The sequence below is a fragment of the Vidua chalybeata genome, chromosome 19, assembly GCF_026979565.1.
Source record: "Vidua chalybeata isolate OUT-0048 chromosome 19, bVidCha1 merged haplotype, whole genome shotgun sequence".
NCBI classification, from domain to species: Eukaryota; Metazoa; Chordata; class Aves; order Passeriformes; family Viduidae; genus Vidua; species Vidua chalybeata.
In genome coordinates this window covers 8,889,607-8,917,365 of record NC_071548.1, presented here as the reverse complement: position 1 = coordinate 8,917,365, position 27,759 = coordinate 8,889,607, and the positions used below count along the sequence as shown (strand labels likewise).

Below are 27,759 nucleotides of genomic sequence, written 5' to 3'. Positions count from 1 at the left end.
TAATAGTTAAAGGAAAAAGCTATAAAAGAGAGCTTCACTAATCCAGTTATTCTTAAACCTTGTTGGGAGGTGAAGGGTTAACTAAGAACTGAAATACCCACAAAAACTCCCTCCCCACACTATTTTTTGGTTCCCAGTTTCTGTTGCATCTCCTCAAAATGCACAGACCTGGAGAGGGGGGGAGAGACTGAGATACCATTTGTATTTTCCAGCTAATTATGACAACCTAAATGATTTTAAAAGCTATGAGGAGAAAATGATTTTAAAAGATATGAGGAGGTGACTTGAGATGGATTCCCCCCACTTTGACAAAATGTTTTCCCCAGAAATGGGTGGGTTCTTGAATTGTAAATACAGTCCCATGTCTCAGAGCGGTTTGATTTTCAGGATTTTTTTTTCAGTTTGGGTTTTTTCCCTTGGGGTCTAAGGCAACACAGACCTGCCTGTGTTCTATATCCAAACGGGCTCTTCAGGCAGGTCAGAGAAGTGGTTTTAGTGCCCTGTGAGGCTTTGTGAGACGTGCACAGGTCACTGTGGGCTGGGGTTTCACTGCTCCTGACAGTGAGCACGTGTAGGTGCCTTAAGTCTTAAGGTCTGTCTCAGCCAAGCCTAAAACTCAAACTGTTGTTTCACATCCTTGCTTGCTGTTCTATTGTAACTTTTCTACTTTCAGACTCTGCAGCTGCAGCTAGCTCTGAGTTCTTTTGCTCTTTCTGTTTCTGAGCCTGCTGTCACAGCTTTCTGAAGGTCTTCTTGCCTTTACTGTGTTTCTCACAATGCCCTCTGGTCTGACCAAGCTGGACCAATGCCCTGTCTCATGCCAGGGGCAGGCATTTCTCAAATATACGCTCCTGACCACAGAACAAAGACCTACCGAGAGGAAAATGCTCTTGGCATCTCTTTATTCAACCCTCACCCTCGTGTCCTTCTCTAGCAAGAACAAGCCCCTGTGGAGGTTGAGCAAACCAAGGTCAGGTGTTCCCTCAGCCTCCCAAGGGCACGGCCAACTCTAGATCTGGAGATCACAGCTTTTTCACCCCAGAGCCGTGTTTGGGCTGTAAAGATCTGCTGCAGCCTGACCAGCACTGGCCGAGCACAGGAGCTCTGCTTAAACACCAGCAGAGGAGCCCGGTGGGCTTCTTGATCTTCAGACATTTCCCCTCCAAGTCTCTGTGAGTGTTTGTAGGTGGAAATGAGCAGTTGCTGGAGCTGCCACTTGCCTGCCAGGGTTCTCCCTGACTCTGAGCCCTGTCTAAGTGTCCAGCTTGGCTCTGTGCGCCGCAGGGCTCTGGGGCTGCGCGGTGTCGTTGGCCACCACCGCGGCCTCTCCAAAGGTGTCGACGCACTTCCCCACGGCGTCCAGGATGAGCTGTAGCCGCCTGTCCAGGGCCAGGAGATGTGGCTCGGTGAGCACAGGGGCCAGGGGGTCCTGCAGGAGGGATTCCCTCATCACGGCGCTGAGCCGGTACTCGGGCTCCGCCAGGAGCTGCAGGCGCAGCAACGTCGTTCTCTTTATTCTGGAAAAAAAAAACAAATCAACAATTCAATGCCTGCCAGCAAGAGCAGCTGAGCTCCTTGACAGCAGGAGGACAGAGACAGGTGAAGGAATTTCAAGAACTTTAGAACAAAAGTTCTATAATTTTAATAGGTATAATTCTATTCTAATTGTATTCTATAATTTTGGAAGGTAATGACATTTTTTTTGCAGAAACCTCTACTTCTCCCTTTGTTTTTCCAGAGTGTTTGTACTGCAAATTTCTGTCAGCAGAGAGAAAAAACATGACTGAAGTTCTCAGTAGTGAGTGAGTCAGAGATGACCCAGTTCCCCAGGTTCCTGCAGGGTGGTGTCATCTCCCCGAGGATGACATTTATGAGATGGGAGCAGAGGGGGAGGTAAATGAAAAGACATGAATGAGAAAATATCTTCTGTCAAAAATCTGAGCAAAAAGAGGGAATATTTCCTGGAACTGATGTAACTGTGACTTTTCACCTTAGGGGGTACTGAGATTCAAATGTGATTTGCTTTGACAGAAAATGGGATGAAAACCTGCAATCTTGGAATGCTTCTGGGCATGAAATGAAGTGTTCTGAAATCATTTGTTTAATCCTCAACAGAAATGTGTTGACTTCAGCATGCACAATACTGAAATGAATCAGTGGCTGTGGTTATTGCCCTTTGAATCTTGGAAACAAAGTGGTCCATGTTCATGGAACCATTTGGATTCAGCCCAGACAGAATTTTCAGGTGGAAAAAGGTCAGATCCATTTTAGGCAGCTCAAGAATTTGTATTTGTAGGCTGTTGTTTATCCAGGGCATCCATTGGGAATGTTGATCTGGATCTCTGCAGCTCCAACAGGCCATGTGCTGTTTGGGAAAGGCTGTTCAGGTGCTGGGGACAATCACTAAGGTTGGAAAGGACCTTTAGGATCATCAAGTCCAGCTGCTGTCCCAGCACCATCAAACCATGTCCCCAAGTGCCACATCCACACATCATTTGAAGAATTCCAGGGATGGTGACTCCATGATTTCCCTGGGCAGCCTGTGCCAGTGTTTTACTACCCTACTAGTATGTTTTACTACCCTTTCCAGGAAAAACTTTTCCTAATATCCAATCTAAATCAGGAGCGTGTGTGGAGCGAGGTGTGTGTGGGCACTGTGCCTGTGGCACAAGGGAAGGAGGATGCTGCTGCCACGAGGCCAGGCATCACCTTCCCACATTAATATTCCTGAAAAAACAAAAATAATTAATTGATCGAGGGTGAGGGCTGACAAGGAAGCTTTAAACCCCAGCTGTGAGCTGCTGCTGCTGCTGCTGCTGCTGCCAGGGGAAGCTGTGCCCAGAGCAGATGTGAACAAGCATCTGTGTGCTGTCCTTTGAGGCAGGGCCGGCCCGGGAGCTGCTGTGGGTAAACACCAGCTGTGTTTGCTCTGGTCCCAACAGTGCTTGGAGGTGGAGAGCGGGCTGGTGTGACCCGCGGGGAGCAGCTGATGGAGCTCTGGAACAGTCACACAACAAACAAGCAGAGCACAGAGAGGGCTGAGATGGAAACGCTGCCGCCGGCGCCGCTGCGCTCCCACGGGGGCTGTGACCCCGCGGCTGGGCTGGAGTGCTGAACCTTTCACCCCGACCTTCCCGGGACTTCAGCAGCCTGACTGGGGCTGCTTCCAGGCCTGGCTGTGCCTCCACGAGGGTTTTGATGCTTTCAGGGAAAGGACCATATCATGGCATGGCTGTATTTGTGCCACTCGTTGTCTGGGAGAGGAGACCCGCAGGCTGCAACGTGTGGGACAGGCTGGGAGCTGGGAGAGGCACGTAAAACAGACTCAAATCTGCTGGAAGCCAGGCTTGGAGCAGAACTCAGCTGGGAATGAGGTGGATGTGTTTAACAGCCTGCTCTCAGCATCCCTGTGCTCCCAGCACTCCCAGCTGGAGGAGCTTTCCTGCTCACATGGCTCAGCTCGGTGTCGGAGCAAGGAGGTGACTCGGTGGGCTGGGTCCAGGTTGTTGGTCAGGGCAGGCTGAAATTTGTGGCCTCTGTGTGCTTACTCAAGTAAAACCTCTTCCCTTCCTTCCCAAGTGGTTTTAGATGCTCTCCCACGCCAAATGGATCAGCTCTTGTGGGAAATGAGGGTTTGTGTGTCTCCTTCAGGCAGCACGAGTTGTTTTTATGCTGTTCCTGGCCCTTGTTTGCTTATGACAGGGTGCTCAGGTCCTCTTACCACTGCCTTTTACAAGAATGAAATTAAGAGGAGTTTCTGGGAGGTGGATCTGGAAGAATAGGAGTGATGTGACCTGTGGATATTATGGTATGAAGGTCAAATTAAGAAGCAGAGTTAATTTCAAACTGCACAAAATTTCAAGAGAAGGATTCCCTGTGAGCCTTCAATTAGAAATGAAAAGACTTGCTGAGTGCAAATAACAGTTCTTGAAATTAAAGGTGTGTGGGGAGAATGCAGTTACCACCCCGAGGGGGAGGAGAAGCAGGTAGAGCGAGGAAAAAGGCTCCACATCTCCCGAAGACAAACCCTAGGAAAGAGCAGCTGCTTCTGCCTCTTAAATTTAACTTGCAGCTGCTGATTTATGTGAATTAATGAAGGGGGAACATAGGATTAAAATTATGAGCTTCTCTTTCATGCCATGAGAAGAGGAAGCTTGATTAGGTGCATCAAAGTTCCACCAGGATTATGGATGGAGATTTCTGTGCTTCCTGAGAGCACCTCGTGCTGATGGGCTGGGAAAGGCTGTTAGAACTTTCTGGAAGGGTTTGATCCATTGGACAGTGTCTCCTGATCTGCCAGTGGATGTTTTTCCACTCGTGATTCTGCTCCAGCATCCAGCCCACCCCTCAGCTGGGATTAGCAGGGTCCTCCTTGAGCTGCTGGAGGGAGCCAGGCCTGGGTGAGCTCCCCGGTGACAGCAGGAACTCGGACATTCCTGGGAAGGAAGCTGCAGCTGGAACTTACACACAGCACTGGGACAGCGGGGCCAGGATGGAGATTTCATCGTGGGAATGCCGCCCAAACCTGGGGGGTGAAGCAGAGTTGAGAGCCTGTCCCTCCTCATCCTCCTCCTCCTCGCCCCTCCCGAGCTCCTGCCGGTGCCTCACCCTCTGGCGTTGTCCAGGTGCAGGAGGAAGCCGTCGTCCCCAAACTTGGTGAACATCTCATAGTGGTGCCGGTCCATGTTCCCTGCAAAGGCCACGCAGAGGGACAGAGTTTGCCTTGCAGAGAATTTTCTAAATCATCCCAAGCTTTCTTTCAGATCTGCATGGAGTGTTTGTTGCCGTGCTGGAAGTGCCCAAGGTGCTGCTGTCCCCTTGCTGGGGTGAGTCTGGGGGCTCCCCTGTGCCCTCATGTTGGAGGGGCTGTGGGGAGACAGCAGCACCTCTAAAGTGTCTCTGCAGGGGGAGGGAAAGGGAAAGGGAAAGGAGGAGAAGAAGGAGAAGGAGAAGGAGAAGGAGGAGGAGAAGGAGAAGGAGAAGGAGAAGGAGAAGGAGAAGGAGAAGGAGAAGGAGAAGGAGAAGGAGAAAGGAAAGGAGAAGGAGAAGGAGAAGGAGAAGGAGAAGGAGAAGGAGAAGGAGAAGGAGAAGGAGAAGGAGAAGGAGAAGGAGAAGGAGAAGGAGAAGGAGAAGGAGAAGGAGAAGGAGAAGGAGAAAGGAAAGGAGAAAGGAAAGGAAAGGAAAGGAGAAAGGAGAGGAAAGGAAAGGAAAGGAAGGAAAGGAAAGGAAAGGAAAGGAAAGGAAAGGAAAGGAAAGGAAAGGAAAGGAAAAGGAAAAGGAAAAGGAAAAGGAAAAGGAAAAGGAAAAGGAAAAGGAAAAGGAAAAGGAAAAGGAAAAGGAAAAGGAAAAGGAAAAGGAAAAGGAAAAGGAAAAGGAAAAGGAAAAGGAAAAGAAGGGAGGAAAGGGAGGAAAGTCCTTTCCCTCTGTCATTACCTGTTAGGAAGTCGAATATGGCCATGTCCACGATGTTGAGCAGCCGGTTGCTGTTGCTGTAGGGGTAGATCTCCCTCACTGTGTTGCAGTAGAGTGGATTCACTTCCCACCTGCAGGAGATGGAGAAGGGGAGATGCCCTTAGCTCCTTCTGCCATGTCCCAGAAATACCCCAAAACCCATCTTCCATGTGAAGATGTACAAGACGAGGAAATAAATCTCCCCTTGTGCATGCAGGAGACTGGAACTGAAACACAGCCAATGCCCAGGCTTTAAGGGTTATTACAGTAATTATTACACTAATCATGGGCTCCCTGACCCTTGGCCTGGGTTATTTCTGCAGCTCTGTCCGTGTGTCCGTGCCCTGCAGCGCAGAAATGGGAAGCAGCCTCATTTACCCACTTACTCCTCTTTTCCATCGAAGGAGTAGGAGCGGATCCAGGGGTTGGGGATGGAGAGCCGTGGGGCCAGGTTGAGGGAGGGCAGGAAGGCAGACAGGGAGCCTTCCAGGAGGTGGGGGTTCCCACACACGGCGTACTCCGTCTTGCACATGTACGGGCACTTGGCGAAGAAGCAGACGTTGCTGGCTGGGAGGAGAGCAGAAAACAGGGAAAAGGGGCTGTGATCCCCAGGAGGGTGCAGAAAACAGGGAAAAGGGGCTGTGATCCCCAGGAGGGTGCAGAAAACAGGGAAAAGGGGCTGTGATCTCCAGGAGGGTGTAAAAAAACAGGGAAAAGGGGCTGTGATCTCCAGGAGGGTGCAGAAAACAGGGAAAAGGGGCTGTGATCTATAGGAGGGTGTAAAAAACAGGGAAAAGGGGCTGTGATCTATAGGAGGGTGTAAAAAACAGGGAAAAGGGGCTGTGATCTATAGGAGGGTGTAGAAAACAGGGAAAAGGGGCTGTGATCTCTAGGAGGGTGCAGAAAACAGGGAAAAGGGGCTGTGATCCCCAGGAGGGTGCAAGGCTGAGCCCTTCCCCACCGTGGGACAGTGGTTATTTCTTGTGGCAGGGATGGGGTGAGGGGGAGCAGATGGGAGGAGTCCCAAGGGGCTGCAGATGAGTGCAGAGCAGTTTAAATTTGATGGCTGTTTCATGGAAACACTCTGGGGAAGCCAAGGAAAAACAAGGTAAAACCCAAAGCATGGCAAGGATGTCAACCTGCCAAATCACAGATTTGGGTCCTAAGGGAAAGGTTAAGAAAAAAGGCCAAATGAGTAGATCTGGTAGGTGATTCCAGAATCTGTAACCATGTCTTTGTGCACGTTTAACCCAAGAATTTCATTTCTGCACCACAGCTTGAGTCCTGCAGCCCCTTTTCCTGCAGCCCCTGCCCTTCCTCCCACCATGGAACACCACAGGTTTGGGATAGGTGTGAAGGGACCTTAAAGACAATTGGGACCATAATTTGCCTCATCCCAAGCCAAGCCCTCGCCCACCTGGTGACACGAAGAAGACGCTCTGCAGGACCTCGTTCTTGGTGACCTCCAGGATCTCCTTGGTGACATTGATCAGCCTCCCCACCGTGGGTGGCACCCTCCGGAAATCCAGGATCCTGCACAGAGGGGACAGGGGGTGGTGCCAAGGGGTGATTGGCACAGTGGGGTGGCAGGTGCTGCCCTCACCTCTTCCATCAGTGAACCAGGAGCCTTTGGATCGCTGCACCCTGACTCTTTCCAGCAAAAAACCACTCTGGGCCAAAATGTGGCTCTGTTTGGATTTTGGTATTTTAATAGCTGCCGTCTGGAACAATCTGGGTGTTCTCCAGCATTCCTGTCTCTTTCCCTAACATTGCCTTGGTTTCTCCCACCCCTTTGCACACAAACAGGGTCCTCCAAGGGCCAAAGCAGCTCTTCAGGCCTTTCTACAATGTTGGTTTGACATGGAGCAAAGACGTTGATCCTGGTACAGCGTGGCTGAGGAGGCACTCCCTCCTCCAGAGGCACTCGTGCCCAGCTAATTCCTCAAAAATACTCTTAAAAACCTCAGGGCCTGGGGCAGGAAAGCATTCCTGGCAGTCAATGGGAAGCTGCTGCTGATTGCTGAGTCAGTAACATGGGGAGAACTGGCTAATGCTCAGCTTGGCTCCTTGGGTAATGCCCCCTGCTCTTGGGAAATGGGAACAGGATTTAGCCTGTTACATATTGAGCAATGTTCAGAGAGAAAAAAATATTTGCTTTTATCCAGCATCTTTCAGCTCTAAAAACCACCAAGCACTTCACAAAAGCAGTCTGGCCTCATTTTTGTGGCAGTGGAGCTGCAGGGGTGAGGTGGTGGTGGCTGAGTGAAGCAGAGTCACTGTGAGGATGTTGGGGCACAACTGGGAAGGGAATTCAGCTCCCTTTGTTCCCTGTCTGAGTCTGAGCTACAGGACTTAAATTAGTCCTGCTTATCCTATGGAAACTGGAGACACCCACCCACCCTGACCATCAGAGATCACCTTCCCGTTGTGTTCAGAGGAGAGAAAGGCTGCTGCCCTCACCTTCTGAGAAGAGTAATTTTGATTTTATTAAACACACACCCTGCTGGGAAGAGGTACCAGGTTAACTGCTCATTAACCGCTCCTTCCTTCCTTCCTTCCTTCCTTCCTTCCTTCCTTCCTTCCTTCCTTCCTTCCTTCCTTCCTTCCCTTCCTTCCTTCCTTCCTTCCTTCCTTCCTTCCTTCCTTCCTTCCTTCCTTCCTTCCTTCCTTCCTTCCTTCCTTCCTTCCTTCCTTCCTTCCTTCCTTCCTTCCTTCCTTCCTTCCTTCCTTCCTTCCTTCCTTCCTTCCTTCCTTCCTTCCTTCCTTCCTTCCTTCCTTCCTTCCTTCCTTCCTTCCTTCCTTCCTTCCTTCCTTCCTTCCTTCCTTCCTTCCTTCCTTCCTTCCTTCCTTCCTTCCTTCCTTCCTTCCTTCCTTCCTTCCTTCCTTCCTTCCTTCCTTCCTTCCTTCCTTCCTTCCTTCCTTCCTTCCTTCCTTCCTTCCTTCCTTCCTCCCCAGCTTTCCCCAGCGCTCCCGTGGCCAGAGGAGCAGCAGAGGCAGCAGCAGGAGGAGGCAGGGCTGGCCCAGCCCTACCTGTCCAGGTGGAAGGCGGCGATCTCCGCGTTGTGCCGCTGGAAGTCCACAAAGTAGAAGAAGTCCTCGGGAGTCTCCTCCTCACGTTTCTGCCTGGGAGGAAGCAGGGGGTGAGCCTAACCAAGCTGGACACTGGTGGCACAAGGACAGTGACCCAGGGACAGCCGCTGTGTGGCCACACGGGGCACAGGCTCAGAGCCAAAGCGCTCAGTGCCCAGCTGCAGCCGTCACCCACCGTGCCAGGCAGCAGCACTTGCACCTGGGTGCTGCCAGGCGGCCGAGGGAGGCAGAAGAGCTGGCTGGGGGCTCCAAATCTGCTTGAGCAAGAGCTTAAAGCCCCTTAGGAGAAAGGGTCAGGTGTTTGTCACATCCCCCTGGAGGCAGGGGAGAGCTCAGGCCTGATGCTCTCCTACCCCTGAGGTGGGAACTCCATTTAATTCCATTTTCTGGCCGTCACACTGTGCCCCAGTAGGTGCAGCATGGGAATTTGATGCTCTGCCTAAACTCCTGGGAAAAGGGGTGTTAACTTCTGGGAAATAGGATGTTAACTCTTGGGAAAGGGGTGGTTAACTCCTGGGAAATGGGATGATGATAACTCCTGGGAAATGGGATGTTAACTCCTGGGAAATGGGGGGTTAACTCCTGGGAAATGGGATGTTAACTCCTGGGAAATGGGGGTGTTAACTCCTGGGAAACGGGGTTGTTAAGTCCTGGGAAATGGGGTATTAATTCCTGGAAATGGGGTGTTAACTCCCAGGAAATGGGGTGTTAACTCCTGGGAAATGGGATGATAACTCCTGGAAATGGGATGTTAACTCCTAGGAAAGGGCATGTTAACTCCTTTTCGGGTTCCTGGGAAATGGGGTATTAACTCCTGGGAAATGGGATGATAACTCCAGGGAAAGAGGACAGGACAAAGGAAATCCCTCCTGGCTCTGCAGGGCTTGGATGCTTTCCTTCCCCTGCAGGACCTGGTGGGCGCTGGGCAGAGGTGGATGGAAACCCAGGGGAGAGGAGCTGGCTGCCTTCTTATCCCAGTCCACGTACTGCCAGCTGCTCTGCTCACACAGGGACAGTAAAGTGAGAGGGAATAGATGTGAAGAGTCCCAAGGGGCTGCAAATAAGTGCAGAAGCAATTTAAACCCCTGTTTGATGGCTGCTTCTTGGAAACACTCTGGGGAATCCAAGGAAAACCCCAAAGTCTGCTGGGGAAGAGCAGTCCCTCACAGCAAAGATCTCAGGAGAACAAATGTCCCAAGGTCCTTCTCCACCTGGCACCCATGAACTGAGAAATTTCCAACATCAACAGCGGTGTGGGAAGGCTGGTGTTTACCCATGTGTGCTCCTGGGATGGGGTGAGCAGCCAAGAATAATGAAAAATAATGGAACCCTTTCAGCTGCCCAGGTGGTGAGGGCAGGAGAGGGAAGGTGTGGCTGTGGAGTGGCTGTCCATGCCAGGGAAGGTGCCAGCCCGCCCTGCAGGGGCTCAGGGGGGCTCTGCTGGCCTTACCTCATGGGCTTGAACATGGCTTTCCCAAAATCCTGGAACCTGAGGACCAGCTTCAGGTGCACACCGCTGGGCTTCACGACTTGGGAAGGAAAAGGGGTGTTAACTCCTGGAAATGGGGTGTTAATTCCTGGGAAACAGGGTGTTACATCCTGGGAAAAGGGGTGTTAACTGCTTGGAAATGGGGTGTTATCTCCTGGGAAAGGGGGTGTTAACTCCTGGAAATGGGGTGTTAACTCCTGGGAAACAGGGTGTTACATCCTGAGAAATGGGTGTTAACTCCTGGAAAGGGGGTGTTAACGCCTGGGAAAGGGGATGTTAACTCCTGGAAATGGGTGTTAACTCCTGGAAAATGGCATGATAACTACCTGGAAACACCACAGTTACACCCCCAGCACAACCCAGCTTTCCAACCCCGTGAGTGCACCCCGTCACTCCTTCCAGCTACTCCCCTTTCTCCCTTTCCATTTATTTTCCTCTCCGTCTGTGCCATAGAGAAGATTTCTCTCCAGCCCCTCTGTTACATCCCCTTGGGGACTTTTTCCTCCCTCCCCAGTAGAAACCAGTGCTGTACTGGTGTCCTGACACCCACATCGAACAGGCTGCTCATGGAAGTGGTGGAATTACCACCCCTGGGTGTTAAAAAAAGCGTGGACGTGGCCCTTGGGTTGGACTCCATCATTTTAGAGGGCTTTTCCAACAGAGATAATTTTATGCTCTGTGATCCCAGCCTCTGCTGGGCTGGTGGGGGTTACTGGGAGGGAGCAGAGCCTGGCTTGGCATTTCTCTGGCCGAGGTGAGGATGGAGCAGTTGGGCACGGGGCCAGCCCCGGCCGTGGCACGGGGGGATGCCACACTCACCCTGGCTGCAGTCACAGGCTCCCAGCAGCGCCTTCTCATCCTGGCTGTAGTCTGCAAGGGCACGAGGAGCGGTGAGACCCCGCCGGGCTCCATCTCCTGCTGCTGACCCCTCGCAGGCTCCACGGAGGGAGCCGCGGGAGCGGAGCCTCGCAGCTGCCCCCTTCCCCAGCCCCTGTGTGCTCACCGGCGCTGATGGTGGGCAGCTCCCGCATGTCCCGGAGCAGCCTGGCGACGGCGGGGCTGGAGCGGGGGTAGAGCCCGTCCCGGCTGATGCCCAGGTGGAACTGCAGCCAGCTGGCCTCGGGCCGCAGCGGCAGCGGGGCCGCCGGCGAGGTCAGGTTCAGCTCCTGCCGGTAAAGCTTGTGTCTCCTGCAAGAGAGACGTCCTGGGGATGAGGATGAGCCACGGCGTGGAAAACCTCCCTTCTCCGAGCCTGGAGGGTGCCAGGAGCAGAGCAAGGGGTGGGTAAGGGGAAACTGAGGCAGGGTGAGATGGCTGGGATGGTCAGAGTCTCTGACCATCTCTGAGAGAGTTTTTTCCTTGAAGCTGGGGAAAAAAAAAAAAACCCACACTAAAAGCTACAAATTGCCTCTGTGACTAAATTTACAGCGAGCAGGGATGCTACGAGGTCATGTGGCAGCATCCTGCCCATGATCTCTAAAAATCAAGATTCTACCCCACCCTTTTTTGGTAAGTGGAGCTGAAGGAGCCTCCCAAGTTGGGTAATAACCCAAAAGCAACTCCCCACACGATCAGCATTTTCATGGAGACCTCCAAGGCTGGGACTGTGGAACTGAAAGGTCACTTATTGCAGCCAGCAGAGGACAGGGCTTTGGTTTCTCATTAACATTGTCCAGCCCACGTACGGAGCAGCCAGTCCTGATAAAGGGAAAATGAAGTTCAGTTTACACTGAAAGTGCCAGGATCCATCCATGAAAGCAAACAGGAGCTGGGGGCTGATAAGGAGTAGGACATTAACCAAGGCTGGGAAGGAGTGGCTGGACAGGGGGAAGTGCCACATGCCCGGCCAGACCCCATCCAGAGCCTGAGCAATGAGGTCTGACCGTGCCCCGAGGCATTTATCAGCCAAGGAATGGCACTGGGGGCTGGAAAGGGCTCCTGGCTGCTGCTGGTTTCTTTATTTCCCTGCTCAGCACAGCAGCTGGGGTTTGGTTGGGATTTTTTCCATCACCCTTCTCCATCCAAGCAGGCTGAGCAGTGTGGTTAATCTGGCTGTGAGCAGGGGATGAACCCTCCCAGAGGTGTTCCAGTGGTGTAGGAAATGAATTTGTAGAAAATTCGTAAAGTTTGATAGAAAGTCTACATAGTATGTATGTGTATGTAAACCTTGAGATAAGAAATGTTGACTTAGAAATATTATGGAATAAGACAGACCTTATTGACAGAAAAATTGAAGTTTTAAAGGATAGCCTTGCAAATAAAAGTAGATAGTTTAGAAAAATAGAAGTATGAAAGATACATTGCAGTAAGACTAATGGAGAGTAATTTTAGATGATTAGCTTAAAACATTTATAACATAGTGTATCAATACTATCCTTTGAAACTTGTTTTTAGTTCTATTTTTCTCTCAATAATGTCTTATTCCACAGTATTTCTAAGACAGCATTTCTTATCTCAAGCTTTACATACACATACGTACTATGTGAGCCTTCTGTCAGGCTTTGAGAATTTTCCACAAATTCATTTCCTACACAGTGGTGTCCTGGGAGACCTCTGGGAGCTGGAGAGACAGGTTGGATGTGCAGCTCGTGGGAGCCTGTTCCCTCTCCCAGTTTGTTTGTCTTTCCATTGGACTGGGTCAGCCACAGCATGAAATCCACGTGTGCATGGTCAGAGGGAGCTGGAGCACTTCCCTCCCTGACCAGCTCTTTGCTCAGGAGGCAGAAAATTCCCCGGGCACAAGGAAGTGCCCCTGGAATGCCAACAGCTCCAGCAGAAGTGCCTTGACCCCCCAGCCTGCTGCCCTTCCCCTGGATAAGTGAGGCACAACCTTAACGAGTTGTGAGGCATTAATAAGGCCTTAATTAATAAATGAGGTATTAACCCTGCCACAGCCAGGGATGACAAACCCCAGCCCCGTGGACAGGAATGACTCAGGATTTTTCCCTAGGGAAGCTGCCCAAATATTTTACCATATTTGCTCTCCTGCCTGCCATACACGCAGGCTGTTCCCCCGGGGTGGCAGCAAGCAAGGGATTACCAAGGGGGAAAAAAATGCAGTGGTTATGCAAGGGGAGGCAGATCCCAGCCCTGCATCCACATGGTCCCTGCCCAGGCTGAGCCAGTCCCTTCCCAGCCTTTCAGCCCAAAATACAGCTTTCTGTGCCTCCCTGCTTCCTTCAGGATTCCTGAAATATTTCCCTGGAAAAAAACAGATCTCTGCAAAAGGCATAATGATATAAAAACAGGGTTCATGTCTACCCTGCTATAAATAGCCCTGGGGTTGCCCTGGCTTTCAGCTCTCTGCTGGGCTGGGAGGGAGGCACAGCGTGGGGTGACACAGCTCAGGCCACCAGCCTCCTGCGTTTGGGATTTTGAAGCTGCTCTTTCAAGGATCAAAATAAGCTCCGGAGTTTTTAAGGGATTTTTTTTGCTTGTTTGTTTGTTTTGAAGAGGTGTGGATGTTTTGTTGTTTTTCTGTTTCCTTCCTGCATCCCCATCAGTCTCTCCAGCTGGTTCCTGCAATCAAACTGCTGGTCCTGACCGAGGTGCTGGGAGCAGGCAGGGCTGGGCAGCACCCATCTGCAGGGAGCACCGTGGAGGAGGAACACTCTGGCCGTGGGTATCCCACCAGGACGTGTCCCTGGCCTGGGGCAGCTCCAGCTGGCAGAGCCCCTGTCCAGCTGATTTCCATCTGGCTGCAGAAATGAAGGCAGACACGCCGTGCTGGAGGAACGGGATTAAACTGCAGCTTGTTCCACTCAGGAGGAACGTCCTGCTGCTCCCAAAGCTGCTCTGCCAGCACCCACATCCACGGGTGATGGAGGAATGTGCTTCATGCTGTCATGTGAGGAGAGGATGCCCGTGGACACTCAGCCCTGAGCCTCTGCTGCCTGTCTCTGCATGTGGAGCTGCTGTGGGCGTTTTGCTCTTCAGTCCTCAGCCACAGCAGCAGCTTGGTTGAACCCATGCAGTGGGAGAGAAAGCCATGGATTCCTGAGTGCCACGAGGACCCTGCCCTGGCCACATCACAGAGGACACGGGCTCTGCAGTGCTCCTGGTGAGGCAGAAATTGCTCCGTACCCACAGCAAATGAACAATCTTATAAAATCCATCAGCTCTGGCGAGTGCCACCTGATTACATGTTCAATTTGCAGCACCGATGGTTGTTGGCAGTTTTTTTCAGGAGCAGTTGTGTCACCTCAGCCTGTGCTCTCTGGAGGTTTCACCCACTTACGAGCATCACATATTTTATTTCAGTGTGGCTGAGGAATGATCAATACTCTGCCTTCCTTCCCTTCCTGGAGGTGCAAAGCGAAGTCAGTCAAGGACAAATGGCATCACCGTGTTCCTCCCAGTCACACCACAGCCCAACCTTGGGCCATGGCTTCAGCACAGATTCCATGTTTTAACAGCATGGTGAATAAAACTGGGGAGTGCAGACTTCTCCCTGTCCTGCAAGAGAGGCTGCAGCAAGTGCCCAGGGTTTCTGATGGTGCCATAGAGCCGTGAGCTGCTTTGGTTTAAATCCCCCATTCCCACCGGGATTTTGCTGGGGAAACATCCACCCTGGGAGCCAAATCCTGATGTCTTCAGAAGGCAGTGCTGAGCTCTGAGAAGATACACCCAAGGTGGGTCTGTGGCACAGCCAGGGCTACTCAAACCCACCAGCCATGGATTTCAAGTGCTGTGACAAAGGATTCAACAGGATCCAGACTGGAGACAGGGAAGAGCCTGGCAGGGGTGACCCTGGCTGAGCACCGAGGTGGTTCCAGACCCTGCTGCTGCTCAGGCCATGAAGGTCGTTCTCTGTTCCTTCCATTATCACTTCCCATCCTCTCCTCCAGCAAATCTCATGTGGAACCAGCACTGGGTGAGTCCCACAGGAGCAGGAGGAACAGGCATGGAAGTGGAGAGAGCAGGAGCTTGGGAATCCTGTCTGTGCAGCTCAGCAACCACCACACAGGGGATGGGAGGAGTGGGGGCTGCTCCCATGCTGGAAACCAAACCGGGGCAGCGGGGAAGTGCCAGGACAGGAGCCCCAGGACATGCTGTCATCCCCTTGCAGGTGTCCTGTCCCACAGGGGGGACAGTGGGTGAGGTGATGCCATGAGCTCAGCACGCTGGGAGCTCTGTGCTCTGTTGTATCCAAGTTTGTGCATGAGTGGAGGAGTTCTGGGGGTGCAGGGAACTGCTGTGGGGTGCTGTATGCTTCCAGCGTGGCCCCAGCCCTCGTGAAAGGGGGGTTAGATCAGGGATTCAAGGTACAAATAATCAGTGCTGGAGCTGGCGCTGAGGGTCACCGTCCCCCCCAGGGCAGTGACCACAGAGCAGGGACAGTCCCACCCCGGGAGCAGGGGAGGAGGAAATTTCCTCCTTGCTGGGGCTGGGAGAGGCAGCAGGAAGAGAGCTCTGAGCTGGGGGTCCCTTTCTCTGGGGCTCTGGCAGTGGAGCAGGGTGGGAGACACGCCAGGAAGGAGCGTCCCAGCAGAGCCCCTCAGCCCAGCCCAGGCTGCCCGTGGGGGGCTGGAAGGGCCAGGGTGAGGGCACAGAGCCAGACTGGGGGGGGGCAAGCTGGACTGGGGATGCCAGGGGACATCCAAGGGACAGAGGTGCCCAGGAGAGCTGCCCAGAAAGGGAGGGGTACGTGAGAGGGGGTGTTCAGAGAGAGGGTGCCTGGGGGGTGCCCATACAGGGAGTGCCTGGCCAGAGTGTGCCCAGGGGATGCCAGGGCAGGGGTACCCGTGCAGGGGGTGCACCCACTGAGGGTGCCTGGGAACGGGGTGCTCAAGAGATCCCAATACATGGGGCGGGGGGGGGTCCAAAAAAGGGGTGCCCAGGTGATGCCAGGGAAGGAGGTGACCATGCAGGGGGTGCCCAGGAGATGCCAGAGAAATGTGTCCCCATGCAAGGGGCGCCCAGGAAAGGAGTGTCCAGGAGATAGCCGGGAAAGGGGTGCCCATGCAGGAATGCTCAGAAAACACCCGGGAAGGGGGTGGCCAGGAGATGCCGGTGCAGTGGGTGCTCAAGAAATGGGTGCCCAGGAGATGCCCAGGAAGTGAGGGATCATGCAAGGGGTGCCCGTCAGGAGGGTGCCCAGAAGCTGCCGGCACAGAGGTTGTCTGGGAAGGGAGTGCCCAGGAGATGCCCAGGAAAAGAGTGTCCAGGGGATATTCGGGAAGGGGGTGCTGGGGAAGGAGGTGCTCAGGAGATACACGGGAAGGGGGTGACGGGAAGGGAGATATTCGGGAAGGGGGTGACGGGAAGGAGGTGCTCAGGAGATGTCCGAGAAGGGGGTGCCGAGGAAGGAGGTGCTCAGGAGATACCCGGGAAGGGAGGAGAGTGCCAGCAGACGCTGGTGCACGGCGTGCTCAAGAAAGGGATGCCCAGGAAATAGCCAGGAAAGGGGTGCCGGGGGAGGAGGTGCGCAGGAGATGCCCAGGAAGGGGGTGTCGCGGCGATGCGCGGCGCCCAGGAGCGGCCCGCGCGGGGGATGCGCGGTGCCGAGCGCGGGGGTGCCGCGGCTGCGGGACGCACCTGTTCCAGCGAGCCGCCTTCCGCCGGTAGTAGCGCAGGGCTTCGCGGGCGCCCAGCAGCGGCTCGGCGGGGCCCGGCGGGGCGGCGCGGTACAGCGGGTGGGCGAAGAGGCGGCGCAGCGCGGGGGCGGCGCGGGAGAGCGGCGGGCGCGGCGCGGGGGGCGCGGGGCAGGGGCAGCCCGGGGAGACCCTCCCCAGCTCCCGGCGCGCCCGCGGCCAGAGGTGGAAGTAGAGGTCGGCGGCCAGCAGCGCCCCGAGCAGCAGCAGCACGGCCGGGCGGTCCCGCCGCGGCCCCGGCATGGCCGGTGCGGGCTGCGGGCGGGGACGGGGACGGGGACGGGGACGGGGACAGCGCCGGGCGCGCCGCCGGCGGCTCCCGGGGCAGGGCGCACGGGGGAGCTCGAGCGGCGGAGCCGGGGGGTGCGGGCACCTCGGGGCGGGGACCGGGCAGGGCGCTCGGGGCCCGGGGCGGGGGAGCGGGGGTGGGGGCACGGCAGCGTGGGAGCCTCCCCCGGACAGGGTCCCGCTGCCGGTGCCGGCGGGGACCGAGCCCAGCGGCCCCGGGCTCTGCCGCCCGCTCGCCCAGCGCAGCCCCCGCGCAGGTGGCGAGTGCCCCGCCCGCCCTCGTCGCCAGCTCCTTCGGGGGCTTCGTCCCCTCTCCCGCAGGCGGAAAGTCGGCGCGGGAGAGCTTTGGCAGCAGCTGGAGGGGGTTGCTGGGGCGCCGGGGGGGCTGTGTGGGAACGGGGCGAGGGCAGAGGGTGCTCGAACCCCTCTGGTGTCTGCGGGCAGGGCCCGGGTGGGCTCTGTCCCCCCACAGCTGGGCTTGCAGCCCCTCCTGGGGCCGACAGATGGTTCAGAGGCCGCTTTTATTTTCTTAATTCCTAAAAAAAAAAAAAAAACCCAAAACCTTATAGTTGAGGAAACTCCTCCCTGCAGTTTGCTGGGAGCGGCTGGGCCGTGGCGATGAGCGTGGGCTGGGAGCATCGCGCCCGTCCTGGGGGGATGGAGAGCCCGGCTGCGAGCGGGGCGCGCAGCCCAGCAAGGGACAGGCGGGAGAGCCCCGGCCAAGGGCGGAGAAACTGGCGGAGCACCGCGGGAGCGTGACCAGACCGGGCTGGCTCCGGCACCGTGCTGAAGGGAGAACAGAAAATAAACTGCAGAAAGAGGGAGAAGTCGGTTTTATTTTCAGCTGGCTGGAGCAGGGCTCGGTGCTGAGCGCAGCGCGGCGAGGGGAGGCTCTGGGAAGTGCCAGCGCTGGGATGGGGATGCTGGACTGGGCAAAACGGCATCGCAGGGGCTGCTGGCCAAGCGCCTGTCCTGATGTCCGAGGTGCTCCTTTGATCCAGAAGGGGAGAGAAAACAATCCCCTGAGCGGCGTGGTGGCTGCAGGGACCTCAAACAGACCTGCCTGTTGGTCTTCTGATCTTTGGCAGACGGTTCTTACTCTCCTTTAGAAATGCAATTTCAAAATTGCGCAGTCTTTTGATATTTGAAGAGTTTGGGCTTCTGGTTTGGGAATTTTTGCTCTGAATTTCTTTTTATTATTTTTCATAATGCCAAATTTTATGTGTCTTCCACAGAAGATTTAGAAGCACAAAGTGCAGCTGGTGCTGCTGTGGCCAGCAAGGATCAGTGGGAGGAAAGGATGTGCTCCTCACACTGCTTGGCTTTTGGGGACACCAGCTGTGCCCCCCTTCTGTGCCCTTTGGGGACAAAATTGGTAAAATTATTGCACTTGGATCCCTTCAGGCTCTAGAGCAGGCATGAGGTGTGGAGAGGGGAAATTTTAGGGTGCTGTACTGGAAAGGTGTGGGGCAGGCAGGGGCTTTGTTCAGAGGTGCTGGGTTGGGGCCTGCAGGATGGGAAGCCACAGAGCTGATCCTTCTCAGGAGGGGAGAGGGAGCTTTCAGGACATGAAGTTGGATGTAAACAGGGGGAAATGAGTGCCAGCTCGCTGGTCAGGTGGCCTAGGGGAGAGCAAAGGGGGTGAGTTGCAGCTGCACCCTCTGCCTGGGGACACCCTGGTCCTCCAAGGCCAGGTGACCTGGCAGCTTCCCCAAACAGTGACATCATAAACCCGAGATGAACCAACAGCCTGGCACTAACAATAGGATTCTTCTTCTTCTATTTTTTAAACTTATTTTTAAAAGGATTGCCCAGATGAAGTTAAACCCCAGGATTCAGCAAACCAGGATGAATCCCCAGGAGCAAGCCCTGCTCCATGGCTACCAGCCCCTTGAAGGACACCCACAGACTCACTTCAAACTCAAAGAACAACTTTTAACAAACGCTCCACCAAAAACTGGCTGATACTTGCTTGGCTCCCAATCCTCCCTAAACTGTTTCCCTGTTGCTAATCTCTCCCAGGAACCATTAATAAATCTTCCCTGGTTTGCAACATTAATTCTGGACAAAGGCACCAGGAACCAGCAGTGCCTGGGCCCGTGCCCCTGTTGTTTGCATGCTCTGCAGGAAGATTGTTTGGCTTTTAATGAGGCTAATTAAAAAGAAACAAACAAAAAAAAAAAATCAATCCCATTAATCTGTAATAAATTGAAGTGCTACAATCCTCCCCAAAGCAGTTGGGACTGCCAGCTCCCAACTGGCTGCAGTGCAAAATCACTGTTGTTATTATTTGGAACAACTCAGTGGTGCTCCATAATGCCACAGTGATGCTTCCATAATGCCACAGTGATGCTTCCATAATGCCACAGTGATGCTTCCATAATGCCACAGTGATGCTTCCCTGCTCGCCCATGGCTTGGAGTGCCTTGGAGCAGGGGGATCCCAATGAAGCCTGTCCCACACACATCTCCTCGTGTTCTGCTTTCTTGGTTCGTGGCTCTTCCTGCCCAGCTGGGGTCCCTGGGCTGCAGGTGAGCATCACTTCCCACCCCAGGGCTCAGCAGAACTCGTCCCAGCCCGCTGGAAGGGGTGGATGTGTACCTAAAATTAACCTGGAAATGCTATTTTGATAGGGCACTGACAGCTCCAGCAGAACCAAATTACCATTTGGAATTACCATGAGATAATTTGCCTCATTTACTATTTAAAGATGGGAGAAAAAAAAGTTCCTTCTTCCAGACAACTGCAGTGGAGAAATGTTCAGGCATAGATGATGTCCCAAAACATATCATTGAAGCTTTAAATAAATGTATGATGACATCTCAGAGTAAGAAATACTTCCTTTGTATTTCAGATAGGAGCCAGCCAGGTCCTTTTCAAAGCCATTTTTTAATAAACAAAGGGTATTCCTCTTGTTTTTCCAGACACGCAACTTACAATATTTGGAGTTTTAAGTATGCAATTTAAATTCTTTCACACTGTATGGATTTAAAACCCATCTTCCTTAGGGACGTCTTTGACTTGCCAAAAGGTAAATGCCTCTGTCTGCTGCTTTTTGTCTTTTTAACTTGAAATGCTGCAGAGCTGCCCAGTCCCACCCTGCAGATTGTAATGTTTGCAAAAGGGAGGAGATGAGAATTATCCCTTTCTCACTGCTGTTAATTTCGAGGATGAAACACCAAGGCAGCGACACAGCATCACAAAGGAAAGAAAAACATCAGCTGGAGGTGCCAAGTTCTGCAGTTGCTGCTTCACTGACAAGAGCACAGACGTGCCAGGAGCACATCCTGCAGCTCTGCTCCTCTTCCTGCTCCAGCTGGGACTCAGAGCAGCAGGGCCACGTTTTCCCTGCGTGGTGGTGGTGGTGGTGATGGTGGTGATGGTAATGGTGATGTTGGTGATATCAGTGATGATGGTGGTGATGGTGATGGTGGTGATGATCATGGTGGTGGTGTTGATCGTGGTGATGGTGATGATGGTGATGGTGGTGATGGTGGTGATGGTGATGGTGGTGATGGTGATGATGGTGATGGTGGTGATGGTGATGGTGGTGATGGTGATGGTGGTGATGGTAATGATGGTGATGGTGGTGATGGTGATGGTGGTGATGGTGATGGTGGTGATGGTGATGGTGATGGTGGTGATGGTGATGGTGGTGATGGTGGTGATGGTGATGGTGGTGATGGTGATGGTGATGGTGATGGTGATGGTGATGGTGGTGATGGTGATGGTGGTGATGATCATGGTGGTGGTGTTGATGGTGGTGATGGTGATGACGATGATGGTGGTGATGGTGATGGTGGTGATGATGGTGGTGATGGTGATGGTGGTGATGATGGTGGTGATGGTGATGGTGGTGTGATGTTGGTGATGGTGATGGTGGTGGTGATGATGGTGATGGTGGTGGTGATGATGGTGATGGTGGTGGTGGTGATGGCAATGATGATGAAGGTGGTGTTGATGGTGGTGATGGTGCTGATGACATCGGTGGTTGTTTTACACAGAATAATGAGGTTGGAAGAGACCTCTAAGATTTTGGTTGTCCTCATGGTCCCCAAAGAACGCTTCCCACCCTGGGCACAGCCTCATACCAGGGCTGGGTTTTTTGTTTCCCGGGAGGGTGGCGTCTCTCACAAGGGGTCCCCTCTGCCTGAACCCCCCGGGGCTGGGGCTTCCCCCCGAGCCCTTCCCGGTCTCTGCTGGTCTGGTGGGAGGAGCTCTCGCTGTGCTCTGGGCTCTCACACTCTGTCTCAGCTTGTAATTAAAAATGAAATATTTGGGCCAAGTGCTTAAACTGAGAACACATTTTTGATAGCTAACAACACCGAGGAGAGCCCTGGAGACCCTGACAGGGCAATTAGTGCCTCTCCACTCTCACAGGAGTGGAGTCTTGAGAGAAGAAGTGTGTTCACTCCAGAGGGTTTTTTGGTACAAAAATGCAATTATAGGGTATAAAAGGAGATGCTTAGAAACATGCAAAGTGGGAATGAGTCAGGAGCCTCCTTCACCGCAGGACAGGGAAAGCAGAAGGGAAGAGGTGCCCCAGGCATGACACCTCTAACACCTCCCCATCCCTGGCAGCAGCTCCCATGGGTGGTTTCATTTCCCTCCTCCCATCTACCTCTCCTCCTGGCTGCTGTTCTAGGCTCATCCCTTGGCCTCAGCGAGCTCCCAGCTGCTCAGGGCTTGGGAATCTGGGTGGATCCTCTCCCTCTTGGCAATGAACTCGCACAGCTAAGCACAAACCAGAGGAAAGCACCTTCATGGTCCAAGCGAGCTGCTCTTGTGTGCTGGGGCCTCCAGCACGGCTTTGCTTCCCCCCTCCCTCTCTCTCTCCCTCTGAGCATCCCTAGAGCTGGCTTAGAGCAAAATCCTGGGGAGCTGTGGCAGCTTTCCACGGTCAATCCCAACACCAAACCATCCTCTTCCAGGAGGGTGGGACGAGTCATGAACCCTTGTGTGGGGCGTGGGGGCTGAGAAGGCTCCGCCACGCTCCCAGCACTCCTGTCCGAAATCCAGCGGGTGGACACCAGCCCTGGGAGCCTGGAGAAGCTCTGTGCAGGCAGAGCTGGCGGAGAAGGGTGACCTGCACGTGGGCCTGCACGTCCCGAAGAGCTGGGATGACATGGAGCCCAGATGTCACAGGGCTGTTTGTCTTGGACACGCTGGGATTGACCGGGAAACGGCGCCGACCTCTTGAGCAACACCAGGGGTTTTTGGCCGGCCGGGCAGGGGCTCAGCCTGTGCTGAGTTTATAGCATCTGATTTCCAAGATAGCAAAAACAAAACAATCCCTCTCCAATGGACTCGCTGGAGCCTCCCCTGCCATGGAGACGGGACCAGCCCGCCGGTGCCGTTGAAGGTTAAATTGCAGCAAATCCCTTTCCTCGTCGGCAAACTGCGCCGGGCGGCGCGCACGCCTTGTTTAATGAGTATTTAGTTTGTGGAATTGCTTTTATTGGTAGTTAACTGTGTAGTGGTCTCCGTGGGACATCTGGGGCACCATTTGAAAGGAATACTCCTCAGCCCTTGCTGAGTGAAATTGTTTTTGTAGACAAGTGGAGGCTTTGGGGCCATTAAGAAGATAAAACGCAGATTGTTTGCAGAGGGTTTTTATTTTGTTTTAATGGCTTTTGGAGAGATGAGCTCTTATTATTTTATTTGTCTATTGTTAGCAGGCAGAAGGGCTGGGAAGAGGCACAGATGTTCCCTTTGCTGTTGGCTGGGCCAGGCCCCAAACCCAGGGCAGAGGGTTTGAACCTCTCTCCGAAGCTGCTGTAACATTTTCCAAATCCTGAAACGGCTCCTCTGCCCACCAATTTCTCAGTAAAACCACTGAGGGCTGGGGTGGGACTCCCTGTATAATAATTTAAAATCTTGACAGCGGATGAGACAAGGATTGTGTACAAACCAGAGAAAATGAAGGGCTTTGTGCTTCCTTCTAGTGATGGGAAAATCATAGATGGATCCCAAATTTCCAGCTCTCAGCCCAGCACCAGTTCATCCAGACCACAAAAGAAAACAGCCAGTCTCCAGTTTTGGGGCATGGTAGGCTGTGATGGACGTTGGGACACCTTTGTCCTCAAAAGCAAATCCTCTAAAGAAAAGAGCAGCATTAATTTCCAGTAGCTAATGAGTTGCCTCAGGAGTTAATTGAACATTGTTGTGTATCCTGGGGGTACCTTGTGGGTGAGATCAGGGTGTGGGAAGGACCTTGGATGGCACTGCAAGTGCCAAGGCGTCAGTTATGGGATGAAGGAGAAAAAAACATCTTCCTCTTCCTCCTCTTCCCCTTCACCTTCCCCTTCTAGTTCCTTTCCCCTTTCCCCTTTTCTCTACCTCTTACCCTTCCTCCTCCCTCTCTCACTCCTCCTCCTCCTCCTCCTCCTCCTCTGCTGTTTTATTCCAGCACCTCTGTATATCTTGATTTTTGGGAAATGCCCTCATGTATCAGAACCGCCGGGGAAAGAAGAGGAAAGGGAGCGAACGTGTCAATCCCAAACTGTTTTTCAGTGTTTGCTGTACTGAGGGGAGGGGGGAAAGCCCTTTCATCCTCAGTCCAGAGTGGAAATTGTTAATTACCATAAATTGGGATGGTCAAAAGCAAACTGGAGAGTTGTCAGGTGTGTGAGAGCACAATGTCAGCCAGAGGGGAAGATCCTTCCACTTCCCAGGCAGCTTTTGGGATACCACTGCCCTGCTCAGCTTTTCCAGAGGTTTTTTTTTTAGTGTGTGTGTTTGTTTTTCCCTTTCCTACCCCTGTTAATCTCTGCTGTCACCAGGGTCACCTTAGCCTTGGCTCTGTGCTGGCCACAGAAGTGGTGGCAATAACTCTTCTGGGGGGGTGAGTCTGTGCACACAGGATTGGGTAATAAAAGTAACGATTTTGGAACACAGTGCTCATGTAGGGGTTTGTCCAACAGCTTATTCTGCAATAAATGTGGCATTAACTGAGAAAGAAAACAACAACAACAAAAAAAGGAAGAGCTGGGAAGGACATCAAGAGAGCAACAGCTCCAGTCCTGAGGGTGCCAGGCTGGATGTGGCTGCAGGATGGGGGTGATCACACCCAGACTGATCACCTGCCACCTCCTCTGCCTTTCTGACCACCAAACCATTTAGGCCTTAACTCCTCACCAACTTTGCTGCCTGTTTTCTCACTTCATTGGAAAGCAGCACCAGTGCTGAGGATTTTATCACCAGTAGAACATAAACCAAGGAGAACCTGTGAATCCCCTGCAGTAACAGAATTCCTGCTGAGCCTGGGAGTGTTCTCTATCTCTTTTCAGCACAATCCTGTGTCCAGATCAAATTTAAATGGAATTGTGGTGCTGTGACCCCGTGTAGGTTCAAATATCTCTGTGTAAAATTCCCCCCAGCATTTTAAACATGAATTCCTGTGCCAGAGCAATGATCTTGGGCTGAAGCTGCTCTCCAGTGCTGCTGTAGGGGTCAGTTCTGCTTGGTTCATCTCATTGCACACCAGGGAACTCCCTGTCCTGCTGGAGATATTTTTTGAAGCAAGAAAATAGTCAGGATAGTTTTAATGAGGCTCAGAAGGAGGGGGTCTCTTACCAGCAGAAAATTCAGCTGTTTTTCAGCTCTGTCCTTCCTTGACTTCCTTATTGACCCTTCACCACCAACGAGTGAGACCAGGGGGAATCCGGGCTGCAGGTCCTGGTCTTTAATCCTGTTCTCCTCTCCTGGCACCTCCAGGAGTGGAAAACATCTCTGACCTTGCTTCTTTCCACATTTTCAAACCTCTGCAGTCCACGGAGAAGGACACAGGTAGACTTCTCCCCCCAAGCCCAACGTGCTGGATGGAGAAAGCCCTGGAGAGAGCTGGTGCCAATTTTAGCACAAGTTCCTGCGGCAGAAATAGATCTTCCTGAGCTCACATTTAAATCTTAGTAAATTATATCTCAGGTTAATGTATTTATTCAAGTGCCGTGGGGGAATTTCAGGCTGGCTGTGTTCCTCATCACAGGAGATGGGCTGGAAATTACAGTCATTTGGAAAGAACATGGATTTGAATCCTGGGGCCCGTGGCGAAAGTCGGTGCACAGTGAATTATTCCACTCAGCTCCTGTTCACACATGGATTCCACTGGAGCTCAAGCCATTTCCAGAGAATCCCATTTCTGCAGTGAGCTACAAGGGCTCTTGGGGGGGGTTTGTGCTTGTCCTTGTGTTTTTCATCCCCCTGCCCTTGCTGCTCATCCAGAGGCAAATGCCAGTGAGGTGCCTTTGCTCATTTGCTGCATGCAATAACCACAGAGAAGGATTTTTTCAGGCTGCCCTTGGTAGCTGGGCTTCTGTGATGGTGGGAAGCACAGAGCTGAGGAGCCCTTGCCATTTGTGTCCTGCCTGGTGGAGCTGTTGAAGTGTGGGGATGTCTAATATTTATATAAGAAACTGTCAGGGAAACCCTTTAATTGGCAGTGAGAGAAGGCCCAGCTGCTCCTGCAAACTGCTGGAATAGTCTCTTGGCTCTCTGCTGCTCCAGGTGTTCCCCTGGGTCACCCTGAGCCATCCCTGAAGGTCACAGAGGGATGGGAGAGGGACAGCTTGGGCTCACAGGGCTGAGGGACCTGCCCTTGGCAGGGGTGCTGGGCTCACCTCCCCTCGCTCTCTCCCGTGCTCCAGGTCTGCTCAGCAAAGTGGGATCCTGCCTCTGGCATGGCAAGTGGCTCTTTGGGGGTTCAGAGGCTGGTCTGCACCTCCCTCATGGGATCTGCAGCTGCCCCAGCTTGATGGCTCAGGTTTAGCTTCTATATTTTTATATTTTTCAGATTCTGTGCTGCATTAGTGTGCTTTAAAGGTTTAAGAAGAAAAGCAGCAGCTTCTTGAAAGAAATAAGGTGAGTTTGACTACAAATATAATTCTTTTTAAAAACACCTTTGTCTTTCACATAAGCTATGATCCAGAATGATGGCTTCCCAGCCTCTCAGATGTCTGGGCTTCATATTATGGGATGCTGAGCTCTGTGCACAGAGCAGGGAGACAAAACAATTCCTGCTCCAGCTGGGCACCAAGGACAAATGATCCAAAGCTCAGGCCCAGGAGCACAAACAGCGTGGGCTGGAGAGAGAAAAACAAGCAGGATGGGAGTGCATGGGCTGGAGCTGGAATGGGACAATGAACTGCAAGGTGCAAATGGAGCAGAGCTGATCCCAGTGAGAGCCCCCGGGAGCGCTCGTGCATTTTGGGACCATTTTGGTTGATCTTGGGTGCAGCCCTGGCTGGGCTCTGGTGCTGCCCAAGGTGGATCCATGGAGGAGATCCTTTGAATCAATCCCTGCTTTATCCTTTAGCTCTGTCCAGCCTCTGTTCCCGCTCAGCCTTCTCAAGGCATCAAGCTCAGGGAAGGCACCAGCTGGCTCAGGCACTTCCAGAATCAAAAATAAATTACAGAGGGAAGCAGCTGATGAGCAGAAATCTGTTGGATAGCTGGAAGTGATCAGCTTCTCCATCAGATCTGGGGGTACCAGGGGTGTTTGTGCTCCTCCTCCAGCCTGGCACTGCGCTGTGTGGGTTGGATGTTTCCAAATCACCATTTTTGGTGTTTTTCAGTGCACAAAACATGAACATTCAGGCCATGCACCCAAATTGAGCTCAGAACAGCAAGTTTTCCCCCTGGCCATAGTGTGGGAGCCCTGTTGGCTCTGACTGCCACACTCTGAGAGCTCTTAAAAACATCTGTGAACCAAATGGCTCAAAGAACAGGAGGAGAAAAACCTCAATTGTAGTCATGGTTAAAGTTTTTTGTCATTTTGTAAATTACCCACCTTTCTTCCCAGCCCAGCTGATGGGTGCAGAAGTTTTGGGGGCTGCAGAGGACAGGCCCTGCACTCCATCCCTCTTTTTGTTGTGTGGGCCCTCCACAGGACAATATTCCCTGTTGTCAGGGAAAGATCAAAAATGAATATTTACCCAGCACTCAATTGCTGCCCATCTTCCCCATCAAACTGTGAGTGGTGATTGCAGCTATTGCTGAGTTCCCAATTTATTCATGACATGCAGATTGCAGGGCAATAATTACAGCTGAGGTTGCTGTCATTCTGCTGGATCCCTGAGGATCCACGTCTCCTGAGGGCTGGAATTTTTTGCTCATGTGGCAAGGTTTGGCTTTAACTGGAGACACAGTTAAGTAGGGGAAAGCTGCAAAATGTCCTTGAAAACAAGGTGACAACTGAGCTCTTTCTTTGCCTGGCCTGAGCTTGTCCCATTATATTCGGGATGTTCCTGTGGGAGCTGGCACAGGCTCCGAGGGGCATCAACAGAGCAAAAATAGCTCTGGGCTTGGCCACAGCCCTGCTGTTGTTCAGGAGCCTGCTGGGACGTGGGTGATGGTGGAGAGGAAGGGCTGGACATGGCCAGAGGGGGAGGCTGGGAATTCCTTCCTTTCTGCTCTTGGTGGGATCTCCCAGCAGCAGCTTCTCGTGTTAGCAGTGACAGAAAGGTTACAGTGCAGGAGGGGACCTCAGAAGGACAGGACAAGAGGGAATGGCCTCGAGCTGCACCAGGAGAGGTTCAGGTTGGATGTCAGGAGGAATTTCTCCATGGAATGGGTGGTCAGGCATTGGAAGGGGCTGCCCTGGGAGGAGGTGGAGTCCAGTCTCTGGGGGCACCCAAGGAAGGCCTGGACGTGGCACTCAGTGCTCCTTCCCTTCCCTTCCCTTCCCTTCCCTTCCCTTCCCTTCCCTTCCCTTCCCTTCCCTTCCCTTCCCTTCCCTTCCCTTCCCTTCCCTTCCCTTCCCTTCCCTTCCCTTCCCTTCCCTTCCCTTCCCTTCCCTTCCCTTCCCTTCCCTTCCCTTCCCTTCCCTTCCCTTCCCTTCCCTTCCCTTCC

The 27,759-nt window shown here is 53.1% G+C and overlaps 1 protein-coding gene across 1 annotated transcript; it reads right to left on the bottom strand.

Moving 5' to 3' along the window:
* Nucleotides 1-885: 885 nt before the first annotated feature.
* On the bottom strand, nt 886-16,922 carry FAM20A (FAM20A golgi associated secretory pathway pseudokinase). Its single transcript, XM_053960418.1, has 11 exons — nt 16,568-16,922; nt 11,034-11,218; nt 10,850-10,900; nt 9,992-10,070; nt 8,482-8,574; nt 6,869-6,984; nt 5,838-6,018; nt 5,434-5,543; nt 4,609-4,690; nt 4,466-4,525; nt 886-1,517 (listed from the first exon to the last, which is right to left on the bottom strand). The coding sequence occupies exons 1-11, from the start codon at nt 16,864-16,866 to the stop codon at nt 1,253-1,255; spliced, it is 1,521 nt and encodes a 506-aa protein (XP_053816393.1). The 5' UTR covers nt 16,867-16,922; the 3' UTR covers nt 886-1,252.
* Nucleotides 16,923-27,759: the final 10,837 nt, after the last annotated feature.